At 38.5% G+C, this 22,876-nt stretch overlaps 2 protein-coding genes across 2 annotated transcripts; one reads left to right on the top strand and one right to left on the bottom strand.

The window, feature by feature from the left end:
• Nucleotides 1-245: 245 nt before the first annotated feature.
• Nucleotides 246-22,831, bottom strand: LOC136415563 (uncharacterized). The gene is made up of 5 exons (XM_066400197.1): nt 22,318-22,831; nt 1,892-2,053; nt 1,607-1,809; nt 967-1,549; nt 246-915 (listed from the first exon to the last, which is right to left on the bottom strand). The coding sequence occupies exons 1-5, from the start codon at nt 22,558-22,560 to the stop codon at nt 511-513; spliced, it is 1,596 nt and encodes a 531-aa protein (XP_066256294.1). The 5' UTR covers nt 22,561-22,831; the 3' UTR covers nt 246-510.
• On the top strand, nt 14,282-16,007 carry LOC136415619 (uncharacterized). The gene is made up of 3 exons (XM_066400276.1): nt 14,282-14,529; nt 14,604-14,886; nt 14,939-16,007. The coding sequence occupies exons 1-3, from the start codon at nt 14,389-14,391 to the stop codon at nt 15,724-15,726; spliced, it is 1,212 nt and encodes a 403-aa protein (XP_066256373.1). The 5' UTR covers nt 14,282-14,388; the 3' UTR covers nt 15,727-16,007.
• Nucleotides 22,832-22,876: the final 45 nt, after the last annotated feature.

The following is a 22,876-nucleotide window of genomic DNA, read 5'->3' as shown; positions in this document are numbered from 1 at the left end:
GGCAACGAGGAGGTTTTTCGAATATAGTTTATATAGTAAACAGTATTATTTTTTATGTAAAATACACACTTAAATTGTGGCCATTGTAATTTTATACTCATCATTATTGCTTGTTTCTTGATACGTTGGTGAATGCAAGATGATGCATTGTTTAAGCACAAACTAAATCATCTAACAGCAACTCTATCTGCGTCCAAACCAATTACCCAATCAACCAGTAAATAAGGCACAATTTTATTACCATGACAAGAATTTAATTTGAAAAATGATTAATAATACTAAGTGAAATCTATTTCACCTCCAACATTACTCAGTTCGTATTCTCCTCAGAGACCACTATAAATAAAGTTAAATTATTACGTATTAGTAGGCGAAATATTAATTCTTAAGCAACGACGAAAAAAAACATATTAAATTACACTTCAAAATTTTGTTACCCAAAAACTACTAAAAAGCCTGACATAATTGCACAAAAAAACGCATATTTTAAGTTCATATTTTAAGCACATTCTAAACCCATAAAACCTTCAAATTCGGAGTGTTGGTTTTCTCATTGGAAGTCAAACTCCGCCTCTTCGTTTGTTTCACGTCTGCTGCCAAAAGTGTACCAAACTCACAATTCATGGCCATATTATTCCCTGTAAATTCCTTCCTAACATCAATTTGTGTATCAGCAGGCTTCTGCCACAACGTGACGTCGCTTGAGCAGTACTTTCCGACATTCTCTTCCGAAAAAGAGTTAACGTCTTTAAGCTTGCGTTCCTTGGTGTAGTCGTACATTCTAATAGACCTGCGATTGGTCCCGGGTGAGCCTAGGGTTAAAGTAGTGTCAACCATTGAGTCATTACTAATTAGAGATCCGTAATCGCTGTTGTTGTGCAGCATACTTTTGAGAAGGACACTTCTTGCTGAAACCTGAATGAATTTGTTGTTTAAAAACCTTTAAGATAGTAGGTCTAAACATACCTCGTCCATCGCAGTGGAGTTCACTAGTGGCAGCCCGACGTCTTCGAAAGAATTCATTGATGAAAAACCGCTCTCGTCTTCCGTGGAACTGATACTGGCAGTTGCCGGAAATCCAGGAGCTTTTTCTACATTTTTCCCTCGATGTTCCACTAGTCCGTCCAACGGTCGTAAAGGATCCGCCTGTTGGCTACCTCCCAGTGGTAGAGAGTAACACTCAGTCTCAGTTATTGACGCTCTAGCTACGTCGTATTTCGAGTTCCTCCGAGAATCACCCAGCTGCAAAGATAGCTTTCTATTGAAAGCCGTTGAGATCTTAATATCGTTTTCCGGCAAAATCAATTTCGGGGATACACTGAAACTGGCAGGCCTTTGACCGTCACTAGGAAACTCCTTGGCTAGTTGAGCGAGAAACTCTATATCTGATGGCTCTTCTGGGATTTTGACAGAGTCTTGAGAACTGGTTAAGTTGGGTTCTTGCATGTGTAATAGCGACTGAGCAGTCCTGAGTAGGCGGAATGCTTCTTGGGATAGTTTCTCTGGGGGGATTTCATCTGGGTGCAAGTCTGCCTTCTTGTTTGGCGTCCTATGAGGGTGGTAATCAGATTAATAAAAAAAAAACGTTGATTTGCTGTAAAGTTACCAAGAAGACAGGTGCTCCTCTACTAAAGCCCGTTGATCTATTACGGTGCTGTCACGTTCAATGTGATACTCGCTTTTGGATTTAGTTACCGAGCTCTTTCTGTTGAGACGATTTCCTAGGTGTTCTAAGCTTGTGTGGGTTTTTCCCAGGAAGACTACGATTTGCTCCATTACAGCTTTGTACATTCCGCGGCTTTTTTCGATCTGAAACAGCAACGAAATCAATTGAAGGCGCTTTTTCAACGATACAGGATCTCCCCCCAAAGCTGTACCGAGATTTCATTACCTTTCTTAGCTGCCACTGAAGAGTCTCAATCTTATTCTGATTATAAATATTCTCGACAGGAATTTCTCCTCTCCTTGGGGTGGCGAACAGAGAGTTGCGCCTTGATAATATGCTGCCACACGAATACCTCCTAGAGTCGTCCATGCTCGCGCTTCGAATGTTCTGTAACGAGAAAAAAGATCATTCATTAGCAATTCTTTGAGATTATTATTCCTGACAGGCATTTGCTTCTCAGACAAATTCTTCGCAGACACCATCAGCGTCAAGCAACACGGTAATTTAGAGTTCACACCCATGTGTCAGGTGGAAGGACTGAATATTTATGCCAAGGGTGTCAAAACCTTTTAAACGAACAATAGGAAGTTTACAGCTAAGTAAATGGGATTATCGTCGGTTTGGATGATGTTTTACGTAGGTGTGAAACTGAGCCCCTGGAGGTATGAAAAATCCTTATCGTCCCAGTTTACCGATGGTAATTTAATACCCAATAAAAGGACAGTTAAACAAACCACCATTCTAATTTATTCGTTCACGCCGTGTCATCCATGTCACTCTAGGTCTTTATGACGACTAGTCAGAACAGTTGTTCAACGCCGCAAATGACACACTTTTTTCAGGAAAAAATAGACACTCTTGACCGCATATCTATGCTGTGCCAAACACGTGTTTTGACTGTTGCATAAATCACCTATGGGAATTATGTTTGTCTTTTATTAAGCATAATTATTATGTGATGCCTAATAGGCATGCTATCACTCGAACAAAATAATGAGCTGAAGACCGCAAATTTTAGGTCCGTTAATAACGAGTTCTGTCATTGATGGTACATAATATGGGTTGATTAGTATAATGAGAATGGTGACCTCAAAAAATGTGTTTCCCTGTAATTGGAAAGGTAAAAAATCGCAAAATTAGAGGAATTTGTAAGAAAACATTATTAGTAAAAATATATTACAGATGCAGGATGTTCATAGTTATTTCCTTTTCTTTGAAAGAAGACTGTACCTCACACTCGATTTAGCAGTGACCACATGCGTTTAGGCCCTTAGGAATTCTGTTCGCTCCACAATCTACCCTTTTCGTTCTATGTGGTTCCTTTCCCCCTCCGCAAAACGACCTGTCATCCTCATGAAGGGTGCAGATGTAGACGTTTAAACTCACTGATCTGTGAGGGCTCCCACTAAAGCTCCTCAAGAGCGCCTTTGCATTTTTGAGCGAACTTTGAACTCATCCTGTGCCTGCAGATAACTCGTAGTCTCTTGTCTGTCGGAGAAGACATAGGAACGGTCCCAGCAAACAGAATTGTTCTTTTATTGAGGAATTATTATTGCTTAATGTAAGTTCGATGCGTGCAACATGGGTACCATTCATCGCTAAAGGCCCAAATTACCTAACAGATAACATAATTGTGGTAATAACCCAAAAACCACGCCTACGAGGCGCGGATTCGTCTCATTCAAATTTTCTGATTACCCCCTTCATAAAATTCAAACCATTGTTGTGTGTAATTAGGAAATATTTTTAAAACCTCAGCTCCAAAGTCGTGATCTATGAACAATGCATTTGAATTTAAGGTTGTTTAGGGGTGCCTGCCATTTACTTCTCGTAGATTGAATAAGCAATAACCTAGATATTCAGGAGCTAATTCGACTTACGGCACTACAACACCTTTATCCAATCTCTAAAACCGCCATCAGGGTATTTGTTGCAATTTGTTGGCAAGCCGATTTTAACCAACACCAGGGAGATGGTATCGCGTTTCCACCGTATACAGTTTCATTTTATTTAATTAAAGTGACACTTTGATGAAGATAATACCGAGAAGATGGGATATATATATATATATATTATATGGAAACTTCACGGAACGAAGGATAAACGACCCAGCTGTCAAGCAACCACAGAACCGGACAACTTTAATAGAAAATGTTTCGGTTAACACACGGTTACAATTAATCTGAGTAGAAACACCATGGAGCGTACCTCAAGAATTCCAACCACCAACCAACACTGAATACTTCACCACTGACCTATTCTCGAGAATTTTCAGATTAAAATTCAAATGAGTTTACAAGATATCACACGCCCCATTATTACAAGATTTAATGAATAATTATTGGAACATAAAGAACACGATCCTCTTTGACCTTAGTGGTACCGTAGTGAATGTAGGATGTTTGCGTTTGTTTCCTTTCCTATTCTTTATTTATCTGTTTCTTTGCGTTTCTGTGGTCGAGCTAGAGAACCAGTTATAACATAACGGGTGGAGTATTGCCGGCCATTTCTTTTATTAACTTCCAAAGCCAAAGGTCGAGCCTCGTCCGACATATTCATCGCTGATAAATTATCGAGGGAAAATGACAAGAACTCACGCAACATTTCTACACCTAATTTTCTTCAAGGATTTGCAATTTTCGTGTAGAAACGGAGGATATCCTTATTTATTTTTACATGCTATAGTGCGTATCTCTTTATTGTTATTTCAAGCGTGATTTTGCCCGGAGTTTTCAAATAAAAAAGAAACCCACAACAGAGTTAATTGAAGCTGGGTTGAAGGCTCGTTCCTTATCTCATATAATAAGTATAAAGTGGTATTATTACAAATAATAATAATTTAGGAATTTTACGTCGGGACGATTTTATCGAGGGAATGCGCAATTATATCGAGGCACTTTTTCAGGGATTATCGTTATTGCTACTCCGTGAAGAATCTTCTGAATGATATACGGGCCTAATGTCTTTGGAAAAATGCTCTGCTAATGGAATAACCGGAAATTATTTTATTTCTCATGAGATATTTTCCAGGCAGCTTTGTTTGCACCAACGATGCCACATAATCCTTTGAACTGCAAGCAAATGCCTTGATCAATCGATATTATAGTCGGGTCAGCGCATCTTTGCATGAGGCCGTACAACACACATATGGTTTCTTTTCCAATCTAAAGTACTTCTAAACGTACGTATGGAATTGAAATGTATTTCTTGTAGGTTTAACACAAATGCATATACTTATACGTATATTTATGTATATACGTCTCAGATATATACTATATTCCTGTGTAACATACACACATCATGACACATTCTGACGAATTTTCAAGTTGACCAAGAGAGCAAAATTTCACTTTTCCCGTAGTAAAGATATACATTTCAAGTAGAGTTTAACCTGCAAATCTTTAGACATTGCGTCTTTGGTTCTCTAAGTAAACTTTTAATGCGCTATGTTGACGACTGCACGCAAAGGTTCGTTGATTCGACTGTAGCCGGGTATTATAGTCGGCTCCACATTCAACATAAGTGGGCAAAAGTAAGTACAATACAGTACTCATCAAGATGCGCCACACCACTTGTGCACCCCCCGCTGCATTTTACAATGGCGAATTGTAGTTGGTTTTTCTTTCTTATTTAATTCCACATTTACGAATTTGTCTCATTGCTGTATACATTTTAAAATCTTTTAGGGTTTGAGTCCTTTTGGGAGTTACTTATCAGCATTTTAAGAGGCTCACGATTTATTCCTGCACGTGAAAAAGGGTCACATATGGCTGTGCCTACCATTGCATAATCTTACTGGTTATGATCCACCGGAACGACCTTGATCTTTTTGATCGGTTTGTTCTTAATTAGTATCCAGACTCGCTTCTTCCGTGCTTTCTTGTGTTCAACGTGCAATTTCCTCTTCCCTGGTGCGGATAGTCAATTATCTCATTTCAATCTTTCATGGACGGAGTATCCCGACTCCCTGAAGTAAGCAGCACATTCACAATTTCGCTTGTCTGCCACTAATTGCGGCCGCATAGTTGAGTATTTTATGGGATCGTGGTGGAGCACCTGCGACCGCGAGACGAAGATAAAATCGGATTTAATCGACAGACAATAATGATATTAATGGCCCCTTTAACACACTAATCTACAACTTATTAAAAGATTTTATCAACCTGTTACGAAGCTTACCTGCAATTTAGAAAATCCGGACTTGTGGAGTAATTATCAATCTATCACACACGATTTTACGTCGAAACCTGATCAGAAGCGAACGATGAATGACCAAATAAAACGCAACAAAGTACAAAATCATTGAATCAAGCAGGATTGTGGAGGTTTTTGCGGCCTGCTGACAAAAGTTGCAGAACGATGATGAAAGTGTTTTGTTGTCTAATTGCGGCATAGAGATGAAAGTACATTGAGATTAAAAATATGGGCCAGTTTGTGGTATTGTTCAACTGCTATCGAATCTTTGACAAAGCTATTTTAAAATTCGAATTTAAATGACAAATCCTGGAAGCATTCTCGACAATTTGAACGTCTATTTCCAGACGGCGAAAGCCCCAGATTTAAGGCTTCGAACATCCACGAAATTAATTTAAAATGTTGATTCAGCCTTAAGAGTGTCATATTTTATAATGGGTATGTCGGCAAATCAGTGGTCTTATGTGCCATTAAACCTGGAAGTGGGATGAACGCTCTGGAGACGCGGCTCTTTGTAAGCACTTAAAGGAATTTAAGCGAGTTATTTGAAATGTTTGATCTGTGGATTAACTTCGGCTATTGGCAGAATTACTGCGTGAGCTTCTTCCCCCTTCCAATGAAACGAAAACGCTCATGTGTTTAGGTTTCGAAAGTATGAGTTTATTTTCCTTTCTCCAAAGGGGAATAATACATACACAGGAATAAAACTTCAACACTTTACGTCAGCCACATCCTGGGCAATAAAGAATGATATTATATTGTTCCCTTTTGACTATTCGAATTGCTTTTGGAAGCCTCCCGGTGTTTATATGTTTACGCGATAAAAGCCCTCGTTGGCAGTGTCTTCATATGCCACTAACTTTGTTTTTATTGCTCGGAAATTTATGTGCTTTTGGCCCCAAATTCCCGAACACGAGACAAGAGTGTTTTGGGTGTCAACCACCTTGGCACACTTAAAAGCAGGTTGTTTGGCAAAATAATTGGCATTTCGGTGCTTGTAAAGTCGCCCACGCTTTGAAATTAAATCATGTAATATATGGCAGATGAAATAAAACTACATTCCATCAATTATTATCGTCAGCGCCAGTAGGGGCAAAGTGGAAATTTCTCCATAACTGAAGAACCATTTATAGAATTTCAAGATACTGCTTTGCAGCTATGTTAAAGAAGATATTTTTGTAGTTACAAAATATTGGTTTTTACATACCTAAAAGTTGACACAAATACCGTTCTTAACGAACGGTTTAACGGCCATTGGCCGTTAAGGTTAAAACTTCCTCATCAAAACTGCATTAAATATAAGCCAGCATGGCTCTAATAGTTGTCACAGAATTAAATAGAACGACGCTTGCATCGTTACCAGGGAACCATTATCAGAGAAGCGTAAAATCAAAGAAAGTGCATATATTTTACTTAATAAAAACCAATGTTTGGCCTCTTGTTCAGTAAGCATGGTTAACACTTGGTTACCTATGCTTGAACAAGAGGTCAACCTCGGACGCATAAAAAGAAACTAAACACTATCTCGCGTATATCTCGAAAATGAAAGGAATTTCGACAAAAGCATATAAGAATTCTCATATTGTTTGGGAATTCGCTGGCATGTGGTACTACGCTTTGCACTCTTTCAAATGAGCCATAGCCATAATATGAATGTGTTTTAGGTAAGTTCAGCTTAATAATGCCGGTTATTCAACTGACATCGTCTATGGCCCAATCGCAGGAACATGTTTAATAAAATTCGTGTTCCTCGCGGTTTCAAGTTTCAATGGAGTTTTTATGTAGGTAATGAATGTTGAAAAGCACCACCTACACCATCTTCATAAATACCTAACATGCTTGTTGGGTGATTTTATTTATGGTTCATTTGAGAAAAACAGCGAAATAAATGACACTGTAAGACCGGGCAACTTGTTCGGTGAGAGCTTTGGCTCCTTTCTTTTCCCCCGAGATTTGTCCTCCAGATAAAATTGTCGGTACCTTGCACTACTTGCTTTTAGCCTTGATTTACACGCCATTGCCCTAAATTAAATTAAAGTGCCGCTTCACTAATACTAAAGTGAATTTTTTCATAGAAAATTAATTCCTGACAAACTGACTTATTCTGCCCACTGAGAAACTAAGGGTGTTTATGTAGCCTCCATTAAGAGCAGAGCCCGAGGATTCAAACCCATAACCATATATACATGAAATTTGCATTTCAGTGCGTCCTCATCTCGGGACACTTTAAAGAAGGAATCAAGGAATTCAGATGGAACCAGGAGAATCTTATCACTAAAGAAGTTAGTCATAAAACCGCAGTGAAGGCATAGAGAAAACTGGAGTCAACGGAGAATTTGTTGAGACAAATCTGTGGCACTGGGAAAATATTTGCTGGCATTTTCCGAAATACAAGCCACTCCGCCTATTTTTGTTAGCAGGTTGGGTCATTGTGCAAAAAGTATTTTTTTTTTTTTTAAGAAAACTAACAATCGGTTTCTGGGTTAATTTTAATTTTTTGGTAAAGAGCCGAGAGAAGAACGGCATTTTCCACCCTGGCGGAAGGGAACCCCCAACAAACAAGCAACTACGTGTTCAAATTCAAGCCTGCCCGTTTATTTGCTCATTTAAGGTCTTGTAAGTTTACATAAACCGTAAATTTAACCACATATGTATTTATGCATACACCGTGCACCAAATTCAAGACATTCAGAAACATGATAATTTTGAATTAAAATTCTATTATTAAGGCATCACAACATTTCCTAATAAAAGTAATTGGCGCGGTGTTACATACACGTCACAATAACTGCGACAAAGAGGATCTAATTATTTCCGCAGTAGATTCGACTTGTTTCTGTTATTATGGTGACAGTGTGAGATGGTATAATACTGAGCCGTACTAGGTTATTACAGTAATGAAGCAAAACTTGCGTGAAATCGTAAAATTGCCTCTAACCAAGTTGATTTATAGAACATTTTGCAGTAGCTTCAAGAGTTAAAATACCCTCACTGACGAATTAAAAGTACGCAAAGTACCAACTCGTTTGATGAAATGTGTCAGATAAACTAGGTATGCGCGCAAGAATGCTAAAAAGAGCAGAATGAAGCCTTCAAGGTATTTCAGTTTTGACAAGTGAGTTCATTAGTGTCTGGCTAAAAACTAAAATTAATTTGAGACCGGTGCTTCAAAGTCGTAGAACCCCGAAGCCGTTTGTCTCCTGGAAGCTTTATACTTAGCATACAATAGGAAAAAGTCGATATTCTCCAAGGGGAGTGCGGATCGTTGTGTTGAAAATTATTGCTACCGATAGCTAATTATTATTGTTACTGAGAAATCCGCGGATGTTCCCAAGGAGCGATTTGAAAGAAAGAGATAAATTCTTTGGGCACAAAATGCGCGAATTTATGATTCATGTAGTTCAGCAAGAAATACGTAATAAATTACCCGAGAAACAGCAATAAAACAAACGTTTTGCCTTAATGAACGTCTGAAAGCTAACGGATAGTCGGGAGATAATAATTTCTACACTTGCATAATAATCTGCATATTTTCTGCATCCGAGGATTAAATTTATGTTTATGGTCTCCATACGCACACGGGACGAATCAGACCTTGCAGGCAAAAATCTTAATAAATTATGGCAAAATATATTAGATAATACAATAACCGTAATAAATAGCAATCGCTTTGGCATTTAACAGCTTGCTCTTAAAAGCGAACGGGATTTCTATTTGTGTGTTACATAATTCTGCTTTAATTAGTTAATAGCAAATACATTTGTCGGGTAATGTGTATTTATTGTATTGACTACCTCCAGAACTAGGAAATAGGCAGGAAGACATGTCAATCAAGAGCGCGCGATGAGGCCACTTCATCTCGTCAAACAGGAGTCAAATTGACTGAAAATTTCTCAAAAGAGGAAGAGAATGCCTCTCTTAAGAAAAAAACTCAAATTCTGAATTTGATTTCTAAAACAGTGAGGTACTGATTCGCTTCTTTATCTGTTCGCGCAAAAACTGTCATGACTAGCGCTGCTTTTGAATCTCGTTTTTCCCATTTTTCCTTCGTGATGTTTTCAATTTTATAATTCATCAGTTCCCAAGGCATTCATCAGTCTCGGCACTGTGGGACATTCATTTCAATTAATCCCATAGAGTGTATTGTTGCAGCGCGCACGACTTTCTGGTGGTCATCGGCAGATTGCTTTGACCATCTTTGTTTTCACGCCACCGTTCGATCATACGCATGACGTTTGTTTGGGCAGACTAGTGACTTCTATTGAACTCAAATGCCTAGACTGATGCTGGGATTCAATAAATTATTATTTAGTTAAAAACACCATTCAAAGAAAAAAAGGTAAAAAACGGTAAACAAAGACAAAAACAATGTTCTTCTACGCCATAATCGTAAGAATGGCTTGTGTAAATTGATAAAGACGCCCATCGGCTTCGAAACGTCTTAAAAATAAGATTCAAAGTTTAAGGATTTCCGTTCTCATTCCGCAAACAACCATCACCCCAAGGGCCGGCCCCCAGAATAACCCAATTTTTCTGATTTCTCATCATCATAAGTTCACCTGATTTTGTTGATATCTCAGTAACCTGATTGCTCCTGATTTTTATTTGCAAGGAAGGAATTCTCTCGTATTCGTTCCTGATTGATAAAAGTAATGAAAGTGCTCGCTGTACTAGCACAGAAGACCTTTTAACATTCTAAACTCATCTCGAGGAGGCCCAGCATTGTTTTAAAATTGGAATGAAGAAGCAGATGTATCTCTTCAGCCATCATGCAGTTGCAATAACATATTGGAGGCGCCGTCATTACATCGTAAATAACGGGTGCTCACGAATAAGTAAGTAGCCACCAATGCCACATTTTGCATAATAACAAGCCACCGATCTTAAATTGGCCCAATTTCCATTTAAGGACTTTTAAGAGATTTGAGGGCCAATTGTCGCCTAATAAATTATACTTCTTAGTGGTCGTTATCTGTCCCGCAGAGAAGACTTCCTGTTAGGTGACTTACTCGAAGTCATACACCTGTACAAACGACATAATGAGAACAATGGCATCAGTATTGAGTGGATTTTCGACAACAGAATCGACACGTAAACGGTACCTAATTGCGGCAATTTATGGTGGTTTTTGAAACTTTTCCCTTATTCTTCTATCTGTGAGGTAAATTCGCGCCTGTTCTGTAACTCATGGTTGAATATAATGGGCAGTAAAACTGTTCGCAATTGAGCTTAAAAGCTATTGCGGCATTGACATTTTCTAGTGAACGTGAGGAATTTTTTCGAAAGACAAATGAACGGAGCTATTTTGAAATCGGGCCTATATTGCGAACGAACGCTCGAAGATTGCCTATCTATTTACAGACGGGGAAAGCTTTAAGTTTAGAGCTTCGGAATGTCCGGGTATTAATTAATAATTGTCAATATTCATGATTTAAAGTCAACAAGGCTTTAATGGAAGCATTTTGGCCCAAATGCCGGAGAAATGGTATTTATAGACGTCCAGAAATTCCTCCCACTAGGAATTCGTTCATAGATTTGGTAAAAATCTCAAGACACCGAAGTGAGCAAAAAACGGCAAAGCGTGAAGAAAGGTCAATTATGTAAGGAAATTTTCTTGCAGTTCACGTCTGATACCATCGTGTTTCTTTGTCTTAACATCCGTTTGTAGTATCCGTTCGACGATGAATGCGCAACATACCCGTACAATAAGAACCTAAGAAGTAACCTAACGTGTTATTTTAGTAACTTCCTCACAATTTGCATATAAGACTCATAGTCTTTTCACGATATTATTCTACTTGTCGGTAATAATAGCCCATTATTCTGAACTTAACAGCCAATTGTCTCAGTTGCTGCTCACATCGTATACGCGTTTAGGCTTGATAATTTAGAATCCCGTGTCATACGCAAAATCAATCAAAATGCAAATTTTCATCTATGACCATCGAGAAACCAGGACAAGGCCTCAAGTCTCAGAACTAGCAGTCACCGTTACAAAGAGATACGTTTATCTCTAATTGCCTTTAGTAAACGGGCGAAGATTAATTCGAGCAGATTATCCTTCTGAGATGAGATAAACTATTTACATAAATCTCGTTATCTGGGAAGGAAATACCAAATCTGTCTAACAATATAAAGTTGCACACAGAATGGAGGTTTATCTGATGGGGCCATCTTTAAATTCGAGTTCGTAGTATTTTTTGCGCAAAACGAAGTGCTTCCCATATCTTAGTCCCACGCTGTACCAAGTAGACTAGAAGGTATGTTTGTGTAGTAGTATGTAAAAGAATTTAATCTCGAGCGCAGACAAATCGCAAGATATTGAACGTTGATATGTTTTATACAGGGGGAGAATATCCATTTTTTCTTCTATTTTGTTTGCTAAATTTGCTTGGCTCTTGTCCAAATTAAATGGCGAAAAATGTGAGAAACGCGAGGCGGTCCATTATCGAACATGCTAAGCTCTTCTTTCAGCAAAAGAGGCGCAACACGCAATTGCGAAATTAGTGTTCGCAATTCCAAATTCTTGGCTCTTATTGTAGTAATTTTAGCGGTTCAACACTTATAAATGTCGTGGCGAATTGGGGTTTCGTCCGAGCTAAATAAGACATCTTCAAACGGAACCGGACAGATTATGATTATGGGCCATAATAATGACATGGACTAGATTCCCCTATAAAATTGACTAGACGTCGTTATTGTAGTGTTACACGGTGCATGATGGAATAAGCAATACTTTCCTTTTTGGAGATAAATAAAATTTCCCAATGCATACAGGGTATCATAGAAATATTGGTTCAAGTCAGTACAGCGATTCAGTTGATAAAAAAAAACTTGTTTATTTTCATTCTATAGGAGATTTAAGTTTTTTTCTGTAAATTGGGAATAAATCTCACAGTTTTCGGTCAGTGTCTCGGTGAAATTTTCCTCTTCGCTAATCATCTTTTCAAATATCCTACTAGAGACAAGTGGTCGAACTCGTTAGACCATGTCTGACCTGCACTGCGTCATTATCGCGTTTCCGTCACCCGCCGTGTTTTAAAGCGCAAACGCGGTGACGACCCGAACAGCTTAAACCTCAGATAACAAACGAAGCTCGGCAAGTGTGTCTTAGCTCTTTTCAGGAGTCGCGCACGATTTCTCACTCTCTAGCGATCCTTTTTGCCAAATATTTTTTGTTAACTTCTACAACATTCCTCCATCTTATCAGTACCTTTCCACAAAAAAGGTTTTTAGTATATAATTCACTAAGTATGAAGATGGTTTTTGATGATAAAATCCAAATTGCCCGTTCGTCCGCAGCGCCCAGTGATGATGAGCGTTCAATTATCAATGGGCTTTGCATGCTAAAAAATACATTTTGTGAAAATTCACTTTTTTACGATTTTAAGTCTCTAAAATTTTGTTTAGTGGTGTTTTGTGGATTTCTATCGATCTTCTACATTTTTCTTAATGTTCGTATTCGACGTGCTGTTTCGTTAAAAAACACGGCGTTTTATAAGTCTCTGAGGTCTCAAGCAACAATATATTGTGAATATTTTAAATGTTACTGTTTCTCATTTTCTTGAAATACCGCCTTATGCAAATTTTACCTCTCTTCAAAAATGGACTGCTTGTTAGTCCGCAACGACTAATGATGTAATAAATCTAACGCGGAACTTCCGGTTAAAGCTAAAATATTTAGCTGATTTCATTTCATTTTTGCTGCGCCGTACCACCACCGCCACTGTACCAATATGTGCCGGCCTTGATTTGATGAACTGGCACTACTAATGCAAATATCAAGAATACTAATTTCGAGGGACTTTGATCTCTTTTCGCCTTGTTTTTTATATGTTGGCCAAAATTGCCCACAACCAACTTTGCGAAGCAATATAGCACCATTACCGATTTTTAACCTGCGACAATGTTGCTTTTGCTCTGCTGTTTTGCATTCCTCAATAATATTAATATACAGAGTGTCCCAGAAACAATGGTACAAATGTGTCTTGGCTGCTGAAGTTAAAGACAGAGTTTTTGTAAAATACTCTTTTGATGTACAAGAGTTTAGAGTCTCAGTGATACTGATAAAAAAAGTTTGGTGGATTTTTTTCTAATTAACAGGATTACAAAAAAAATTCTTTGACACCCTCTAAAATGAAAACAGCTACTTTTGAATACAACAAATTTAGCTGAATCGCTCTATTTTTTACCATCCTGCACCTAATACTCATTTGCACTGCCCCTGGAACACCCTGTATATTGATTCATTATAATCACGTTATGCTAATTATATAATAAAATGAAAATCAAGGATAACAAATTAATATTACGACCATAAACACCGCAACAATAGAACAAAACCACTTTGCTACTATCGATTATCAAAATGCACTTTATCATAAAACACAACAGCTAATATCTGAAAAATTACCCAAGAATCATAATAGCGCAGTCATCCTCGGTAGCAGCACGTAGAAATAATCGTCTATCCATCGAGAGTGAGGAGTTTTAAGTGTACAATATTCGCTAATTCAAGCTTAACCGACATGGCCAATAAAGATAAAATTGAAAAATTGGAGGATCTAATCAAGAATAGCATTGGAGGAGTACTTCTGGAACAGCACACCCAATCCCTACTCCCTCCTGGGGAGAATTATGGGAGTGTTATGTACAAAGTGGATTTCAAGGTAGGTGCTTTTTTATTATTCATAACCATGAGCTTAGTTCAAAAATATCCAACGGATTATTCAATTGCGTGTAGGTCAAGAAAGGACGACGATTAGAAAATCACCATGCAGTGGCAAAATGCACTCCTATCAACCAAATGACCCAAGAGATATTCAACATCAAGGAAACCTTCAAGGCCGAAATCGCCTGGTATACAACGGTCATACCCGCCTTAAAAAAATTCGCCAAAGATCAAGGATTGGAGAGAGACTTGGATTTTTTCCAGGAATTTTACGGAGCCAGAATTAGTCTGGATCCTAAAAGTGATACTGTTGATTTAGATGGGGTTATACTCACTGAAAATCTGAAATACAGAGGCGCGTAAAGTGATTGAACTGAACACCTGAAATTGAAATAAATATTCTGTAGGTTTCTACAACATCGACCGCCACCTCGGCTTCGACTCGTCCACCACTTTCAGCATCCTCAAAGACCTGGCAACCTTTCATGCTGTTCCTTTGGCGATGCGCCTCAAATACCCCGCTCTTTTCGATACCAAAGTGGGGCCCTACTGCCCCAAATTCGGCAGTGCCGAAGGCCCAGGTAAAGAACAGATGGACAAAGGCCTGCTGACGTTTTTCGCTACCGTCCCCGAGTACAAGCCCTATCTGGACCGAATCGCTAAGACCATCCACGAGTCGTTTCCCTTCAAGCAAAGGAAGCTGCACGAGCCCTGGATCTCGGTAATTCATCTAGACTTTTGGTGCAACAACATTATGGTCACCGGAGGTAAACATTCGAAGAACATCATCCTGGACTTGCAGGTGCCCATGGTAGCGAGTCCTGCAGCAGATGTGATCTTTTTCTTGTTGACCTCAGTGAATTTCGAGGCTATAAAAACGCGCTTCGACCAGTTTCTCAAGTTCTACTACGAGGAGTTCATCAAGAACCTGAAACAGCTCAAAGTAGAGACCAGCACTTTCACTTTCGATAGTTTCATTGAAGAAATAAATTACGCGGCAAAAACTGCGGAACTGGCGCATTCTTTGGGACATGTGCAAATAATTTTGATGGAGAAGGGTGTGTCTGGACTTGATTCTAGCAAGACAGATTATAAGCCGGAGGATGCAGAAGATATAATGAAAGCGCCCAACCAGAAGCAAATCGAGAAGACCAAGTGGTTAATCCAAGAGGCGGAGAAGCGAAATTGGTTTTGATTGTTGCAAATGAGTTAAAAACATGACCACTTAAAATATCTATAATTAATTAAGTTATTTTTCTAATTTTGTAACTTTGCCTGAGAATGTGACGATTTTAGATAAAGAGGTACAAAGTGCAATGGAGGCTCTTGAGTCTTGGGAAACTCTTTTATATAATACGGTGGTTTGATACAAATCCATTCGACTTAAGCCTTAGTGGGATTAATTATTAAACAAAAAACACGTGTAATCTATATCCGTAATAAAATTTATATCAAATACATTTCAATTAATGACTTTGACGCCCGATTTAACTTCAATATTTATAGAATCCTCGATTGATATCCGTCTCAAGTTTGATAGAAAATATGATTTACAAATGATTCACCGAATGCAGCATTACCAGTTGTATTCGGAGATGTCATGGAAATATTTAAATAAAAGAAAACCATATTTTTGACCTTTCACTGTTTTCGAGATAATCACATTTTGACGGCGGGGACACCGAAAACAAATATTGCGCTGCTTTTGTACACTTACACTGAGAGAAAAATTTATTAAATCAATATATGGAAATTAAAATGTTTTAACTATAAACAGTGGCGTAGTTAGGCAACACTTAAAGACGCGGAAAACACGAAACTCTTCAAAAATTATTATTTTAAAGTATACCACCTACGTCAATGAATTCTAAGGAAGACAACCCTTCGAGTACTGTGTGTATGTAGATGAAATTACACCTTGATTGCTTAAGAGACAGTGACATAGTGAAGGTACATTAAATGTAATGTAAAAATATACGATTATAGGAAAAAAAATTTAATTTCTAAAAACTACATAAACCATCCGCATTAGTGAAGAAATAGTGGCTTATTGGGCACCACTTGAAAAATACTCAATTTTTCACGAATAACTAAAGCTTTCAGGTAAATTGACATGCGTCGAGATGCTGATGATTGGAACATTGGCAGTTTAATATCAATTTTAAGTTGTTGAACTTAACGCTGCTATTTAAATTCAAATAATAAAATTTATTAGCTCTCTATACAGGGAATTTAAAGTACCATTTAATATTTACCTGTTGAATAAGCATTAAGATTTCTATCTGAAATGTAGAGATTAAACGAGTGTTGATTCGAAAGAGAGAAGAAAATAATTAAAAATAATAAAGATTTCGAAGTTCTGGGAACCTTGCCAGCAAGATAATTTCAATGGAAACGGCAAAATCAATCACTTCCATGATAATTATATTGCTGGCACAGTTACAAAAATGTTCAAAAATCTGAACTTAATGAGATTACCACTCTGATAAAGAAGGTTATCGCACACTTCGGGGCCACATCTCCAGAAATCATGAATTGAAGCTTTAATTCCCATGTTCTTATCAGTAAGTGAAATATTCTACGTATAATTTAATCACCTGATGATTATAAATTTTCCAGTAATAGTGAACAAAAGAGCAATTATTAAGTTAGATGAATTAATCAAAGATGCGATTGGAGGGCATCTCTATATAAGAGCAATCTATCTAAGAGCAAGTCTATGCCCCTGCTATCTCCAGGAGAGAGCTATGGCAGTGTTATTTATAAAGTGGATTCCAAGATGAGCTATTTAACCATTTAAAGCCCTACCGACACATGAATAATTTGAATAAGTGCAAAAAAATGGAAAAATAAAAGATTACAGCACGGTTGCTAAGTGTCTTCCATCAAATCCGGTATCTTAAGAAATTTTCAACACTACAGAAACGTTTAAATCTGAAATTGCTTAGTACACTACAGTGATTTCCTCACTAAAAAAATTGCCAAAGAAAGAGGTCTGAATCGGGAGCTGGATTTTTTCCAGTTATATTATGAGCCGAGGAGTAGTTTGGATCCTAAGAGTGACTGAGTGGATTTGGAGGGGGTGTTTTTGACGGAAAACTTAAAGCCTTGAGGCAAAATTTAAATAAATTAAAAAAGAAAGTCCCTTGAGGTAATTTTGATTTAAATGTTTCTTCGAGGTAGATCGCCACATAGGTTACGATATTGACCTCATTCAGTGTCCTCAGAGACCTGGCCCTCTTCCACGCAGTGCCATTAGCGATCAGAATCCACGACCCAGCTCTTTTTGAGCAAAAACTAAAAGCCCTTTTATCTGAAACATGAAAGAAGTGACGACGACAGTAAAACACACTACCATAACTCCACCATCAACGTTTTCGACTTCATCCCAGAGTTACAAGCTTACAAAGATAGAATCAGCCAGTGCATTAAGACTTTTCCTTATGGACCTAGGGAGGTACGAGACCCATGGACCACCATCCTGCATTTGGACTTTTGGGCCAAAAACGTCACGGTAAATGGATGGGAGCAATCACACAACGTTATTCTGGATTTACAAATTCCAGAGGTGGACAGTTCTGCATGTGACTGGCCTTCTTTCTGTTTACATCAATTAAGGATGACGCTGTAGTCTCGTTTAGATGAGTATTACTATGAGTGAGTTTATAAGGAATTTAGAGAAACTTAAGGCGGATGTCAATGTCTACTTCTTTGAAGGCTTCTTGCATGAGATTGAAGCTGCAATGAAGAGCTCGGAATATTCTCGCATTCTAGGACGTGTTTTCGATTTTATCGGAAAAGGAAATATCGAATTTTGGTTCTGCGGAGGGTGACTACAGGGAGAAAAAACAAAAGGATCCCGATCGAAGGCAGATTGAGAAGTTTAAGTGGATTACTGAAGAGACTTTAAAAAGAAACTGGATTTCGTACTCTGAATCAATTAAACTTATTTCAGGCTTAATAAATTTTATTTCTTCCAGTTATTACGTTACAACCCGATCCCGTTGAGAAACGACAGTTGTGCAGTCCCTGAGTCACAGTAAAGCACCTGGGTTTTTTGTCTAATAATATAATGATTATTGAGGGTGAAAAACTCAATGAAAACGTGATTTTGGGGTTTCAAGTACCGGAAAGCCCTGCAGGGGACTTGATAATAATTCGTTAATTGATTCAATCAATAATTAAAATATAATCTTTGTATAAATTCATTGAAGAGTACTGTAAAGGGGTAATGAGGTGAAAAACACCTGAGGGAGCTTAATACTGAAAACTACCCCTATGGAGGGTTCATAATGGAGATTCAAACGGAAATCGAGAGTACGGAGTTGTCCCACGCTTCAAGTCATAATGTGACTATATTACCCAGTGTATACATCATATTACAAAAAGGACGAGGCCACTCGCTGCGATTCCACAAACTCGGATTTACCTTTCATAATTTCAAAGAGAAAATGGTGCCCACTCGGCAACAGATTGAGAGGCTCAAGTGATTACTCGGGAAGCTTTAAAAAGAAGGTGGAAATAATTTGTTTTTGTAATGTGTACAATGTTAATTTTTTCGGAAAAATATAGGTGTGGTAGTGCCGAAATAACGGACGGCAATGATACAAACAAAAAACCGCTTTAACGAACGTATAATGTTATGGCCGCCCCGTCTACCGGAACCATGGTTTTTGATTCCGGTGACTAACTTTGTAGTCTTTGCGTCGAAGGATTTTACAGTAAATTCCGGGCAACGTTCTTTTATCGAGACTTCATGGGAAATCCGTAATTAAAAGGCAAAATTCTCGTGGAGCGACTGGTAAAGAAATTTCGGGTCTTTATTGAAATGCGTGGTCTCAAATTTAGGACAACGAAACCAACCCCGAAAATAATAAAATGCCAACGGTTCGACTTGCGGGTCGGCCTTCAAGGCGATTTGCTTCATTTCGATATAGTCATGAAGTGACTTTCAATTAACGAACTCGGGGTCCATTGGTTCAAATTGAGATTAATGCCACAGGTCACCTGTGCCAGACTCCGAAGAAGATTAAAGTTGGATTGAAAGTCACCAGATATTAACTTCTTTTTCATATTTGTCTTCTTGTCCTAAACTTGGTGAAGAAATGGAGAAAAATGTTTTTTATAGTTAGAGTTCAAGCGATCCTTCACAATTTTTCTTCTTCACGTTCCTAAATCGCTAAAACTCTCCTGCAGTTAAATCAGTTAACCGTCCTTTGAATTATTATCCCTTTATCCGTTTCTACTGTCCGTAAAACAACTGGGAGATAAAGGAGGATAAAGCTGGCTTAAGTGGGGTGGCACCTGAGTGTGAGAGAGAGGCGGAAAAGCAGCGACACAGGCTCTCAGGTGGAAAAAAGGCCGTTTCCGGTAAAAAACCGTACGTGGAAGGACTTTTGTTGATTAGATTTAAAAAGTCCACGTTGTCGTTGAATTGGTAAACAGCCGCCATGCGCGATTTGTAATGTTGGGGTCTTTTGTGTGAAAATTCCCAAGGCTTTAACTTTTTTCCTAGGGCGTGCAATGGCGCGCTTGTTGTTCTTGAAAAATCAATGTATCGTTTACTTTTTGGTTTGTTGGCCGCCTAGATCTTCCGATATGACTCCAATCGATTTTCCCAATTGGGGAATTATCGAAGACCAAGTTTGATGATGCTGATGCTATTGATCTAAATATAGTCATGTGCCATCAATTTGTCAGTCAGATGTTCGATGATAAACTGTAAATGGCCCAACTAATGCCCCAACGTTTACGATTCACCACCGACAGCGAGGTTTTTTAATGATCACCCATTAGAAATTCGATCAAAATTCTGTTTCAATTTCGCGGAGACTAAAACGTTGAACGGTGTTAAAACCACAACTTCAGTCTCCGCTTCAGACATTTCGCTCCATTTAACCGGAATTCGCCACTTTAAAATTCCACGAAGTAAATCCCGAAAGGGCTTTTTCCCACACAGCCGCCAGATGTTTTCTGACCTTGCCGTCCCAGCATGGGCCCTTACATGGCAGTGACGTAGAACCGCACTCACCCATGCATGGACTTAAAACGCAAAAAAATTGGTGCAATTTCCTCCTAATCGCCACAGTACACGCTGTGCAGTGGGCATAAAGAAGCAGGTTACATTTTCCAGTTCCACCAATGCAAATAAGTGTAACAATGGTGCGTATTCAAATGCAATAAAAAAAACACACCGTGTGACAAATCTGCTCGTTCCTGCGGCGAAAAATTAGCAAACATTGCTAATTAGTCCAAAATAACAATGGTCCCTCGACATGGGCACTTTCGTGAAATTTTCTCAAACTTTGACATTACGATGGGAAGTGAAAGCTCCTGCTTTTCTTCTTTCTACTTAAGGATTATTTATTGGATGTTGAGCAAAGTTCTTTAATTTCATACGGACGCAATATGGGATATTTTCGGGTCTCACACGTTAACATGCGAACTTAACACTGAATTTATATCTTAATTATCCGCAATTACGGCAGGAGAGCACGTTTGTTAACTGTCGTTAAAAATCTTCGGAGAGTTTATTTTAATGCGTTTGTTATGTCATCTAAGAAGTTTAATAACCTTTGCCGTGACATGAGAGGTGTGAAATTATTTTACAACAATGAAGAAGCCCGAGTTTAATAGGAATTGAATTAAACGATGGGGATATCAGATCTTGAGATTCTTCTTGAGTGGAAAACACTATCATTAGAGAGGTCTCGGAAACAGGATGCTAAAAAGCCCCCGCCGGATATCACTGATTTATCTCTGAAAGTGCTGAAAAATCTTGCGGCAGACTAAATAATTTTAGAAACCTCCAGAGGCCGTTTACATATTTAGGCACAGACGCAAAATCAAGAAGTACGAATTGAGGACTCAGATTAGGTCTGACGGAGCTTTTGGAACAGTTCCGAAGTTGGAGAAAGTTCTTCCATCCCGAGAGTTTCAGTGGATAGACGCTTCGGCGAATCCCACACTACCCGATCACCAGAACACTAGGCCAGATGTCTTGTAGATTTTCCTCGTGACAAAGACAGAAAAGGCCTGATACACCTCTCCCTAACAATTTTCGGAAAGTACGGATGTTTAGCCATAGACCAAGTATAGTGTTGTACTAGCATATAATGAGCATCATGCCCTCGGCAGAATTGAGGTACTCACATTATACGCTCGTTCAATAATATAATAATGTTAGTGGTTGAGTTACGATAAAAAAATGACATTGGCATATACTTTCCCACAGTAATCACCTAACAGTAACTGTGAGTACCTGAGTTGGGCAATAGTTATTCAACTATATTTTATTTAGTGCCGGTTCTTCAATGTCCTGCTAAACTGCATGTGGAGCAACTTGCAGTCGAGACTAAACATTAGTGAAATTATCTCCGTCACTAATAAGGCGCTTCAACTATTAGTTAAGCTTTAACTTTGATTTGAAAAACACACCAGCTATCAGTTAACTATTACCTGACACCTGTCACTACGCAACTGGATTTTGAAAAACCGGTCCTTAGTCAACCCCATATAGGGCAAAATTCAATGATCCAATATGGCGGCCATAAGGGACACAGTTGATGATGTTTCAAGAAACCGAAACGTTCTCTTTGTTTAAATCTTATTTTAAACCGCAAAAAATGCTATTTGTTCGGCATTTTAAACAAAACGACTTTGCTGGTTGCGTTTCTCATTTCACGCACTTTGCGACTCAAATTTGAAAATTTTAACATTCGACTTTGTACCGGCATTGTCAACAGCTTTTTGTATTTAATGTAACCACAATAAAAGTGAAACTCACCTTTCTATACTTTACTGGATGATCCTGCTTTTGAACGGTGTTCAAAGTGAGACTCTCGAAATTTGAAAACTCCGTTTTTTCTGCGGGCTTTTCCTGCACAATTTTCTCGGGAACCTGTTTGTTTTTCGAGTGTTTGAAGTGCGTGTTGACAACGATGCTTCGCGCGTAATTACTTTTAAAATTTCCAATGTCCATGAAATCGTCCAAGGGTTTGTTACCGGCAAACGGTTGGTCGCACATCATCTGACTGGCTTTTAGTTCAGGAAAAACATGAAGAAAACACACACTTTTATTGTAAGTTCAGCCTAATTCAGATGACTTTGTCTTGGACTACACAGTATGTTAACGCGAAACAAACAGAGCATTAACCGGGAATAATAAGTCGCCCCACGTTTACGCTCCGCAAGGAGTTGTAAACTGAAACCGAACGAAGAGACAGATAAACAAACGTGCTTCCGTTTGGGCCTTCGACTCGGGCACTCCGCGTGTTTACGGTTTTCATTCAAAAAGAGATTTAACACGCGACAAATTGTTCTTTAATGCGAATGCGCAGTTGGTT

Source organism: Euwallacea similis, chromosome 20 (assembly GCF_039881205.1).
Source record: "Euwallacea similis isolate ESF13 chromosome 20, ESF131.1, whole genome shotgun sequence".
NCBI lineage: Eukaryota > Metazoa > Arthropoda > Insecta > Coleoptera > Curculionidae > Euwallacea > Euwallacea similis.
This window is presented reverse-complemented; position numbering and strand designations above follow the sequence as displayed.

Excerpts from the sequence above, each read along its gene's own strand:
- LOC136415619 (XM_066400276.1), top strand. The coding sequence starts at position 14,389 with ATGGCCAATAAAGATAAAATTGAAAAATTGGAGGATCTAATCAAGAAT. Across the intron at positions 14,530-14,603 it reads TGTACAAAGTGGATTTCAAG|GTCAAGAAAGGACGACGATT; the intron begins GTAGGTGCTTTT and ends AATTGCGTGTAG. Across the intron at positions 14,887-14,938 it reads TGAAAATCTGAAATACAGAG|GTTTCTACAACATCGACCGC; the intron begins GCGCGTAAAGTG and ends AATATTCTGTAG.
- LOC136415563 (XM_066400197.1), bottom strand. The coding sequence starts at position 22,560 with ATGATGTGCGACCAACCGTTTGCCGGTAACAAACCCTTGGACGATTTC. Across the intron at positions 1,810-1,891 it reads TTCAGTGGCAGCTAAGAAAG|ATCGAAAAAAGCCGCGGAAT; the intron begins GTAATGAAATCT and ends TTGCTGTTTCAG. Across the intron at positions 1,550-1,606 it reads GAGGAGCACCTGTCTTCTTG|GACGCCAAACAAGAAGGCAG; the intron begins GTAACTTTACAG and ends CCACCCTCATAG.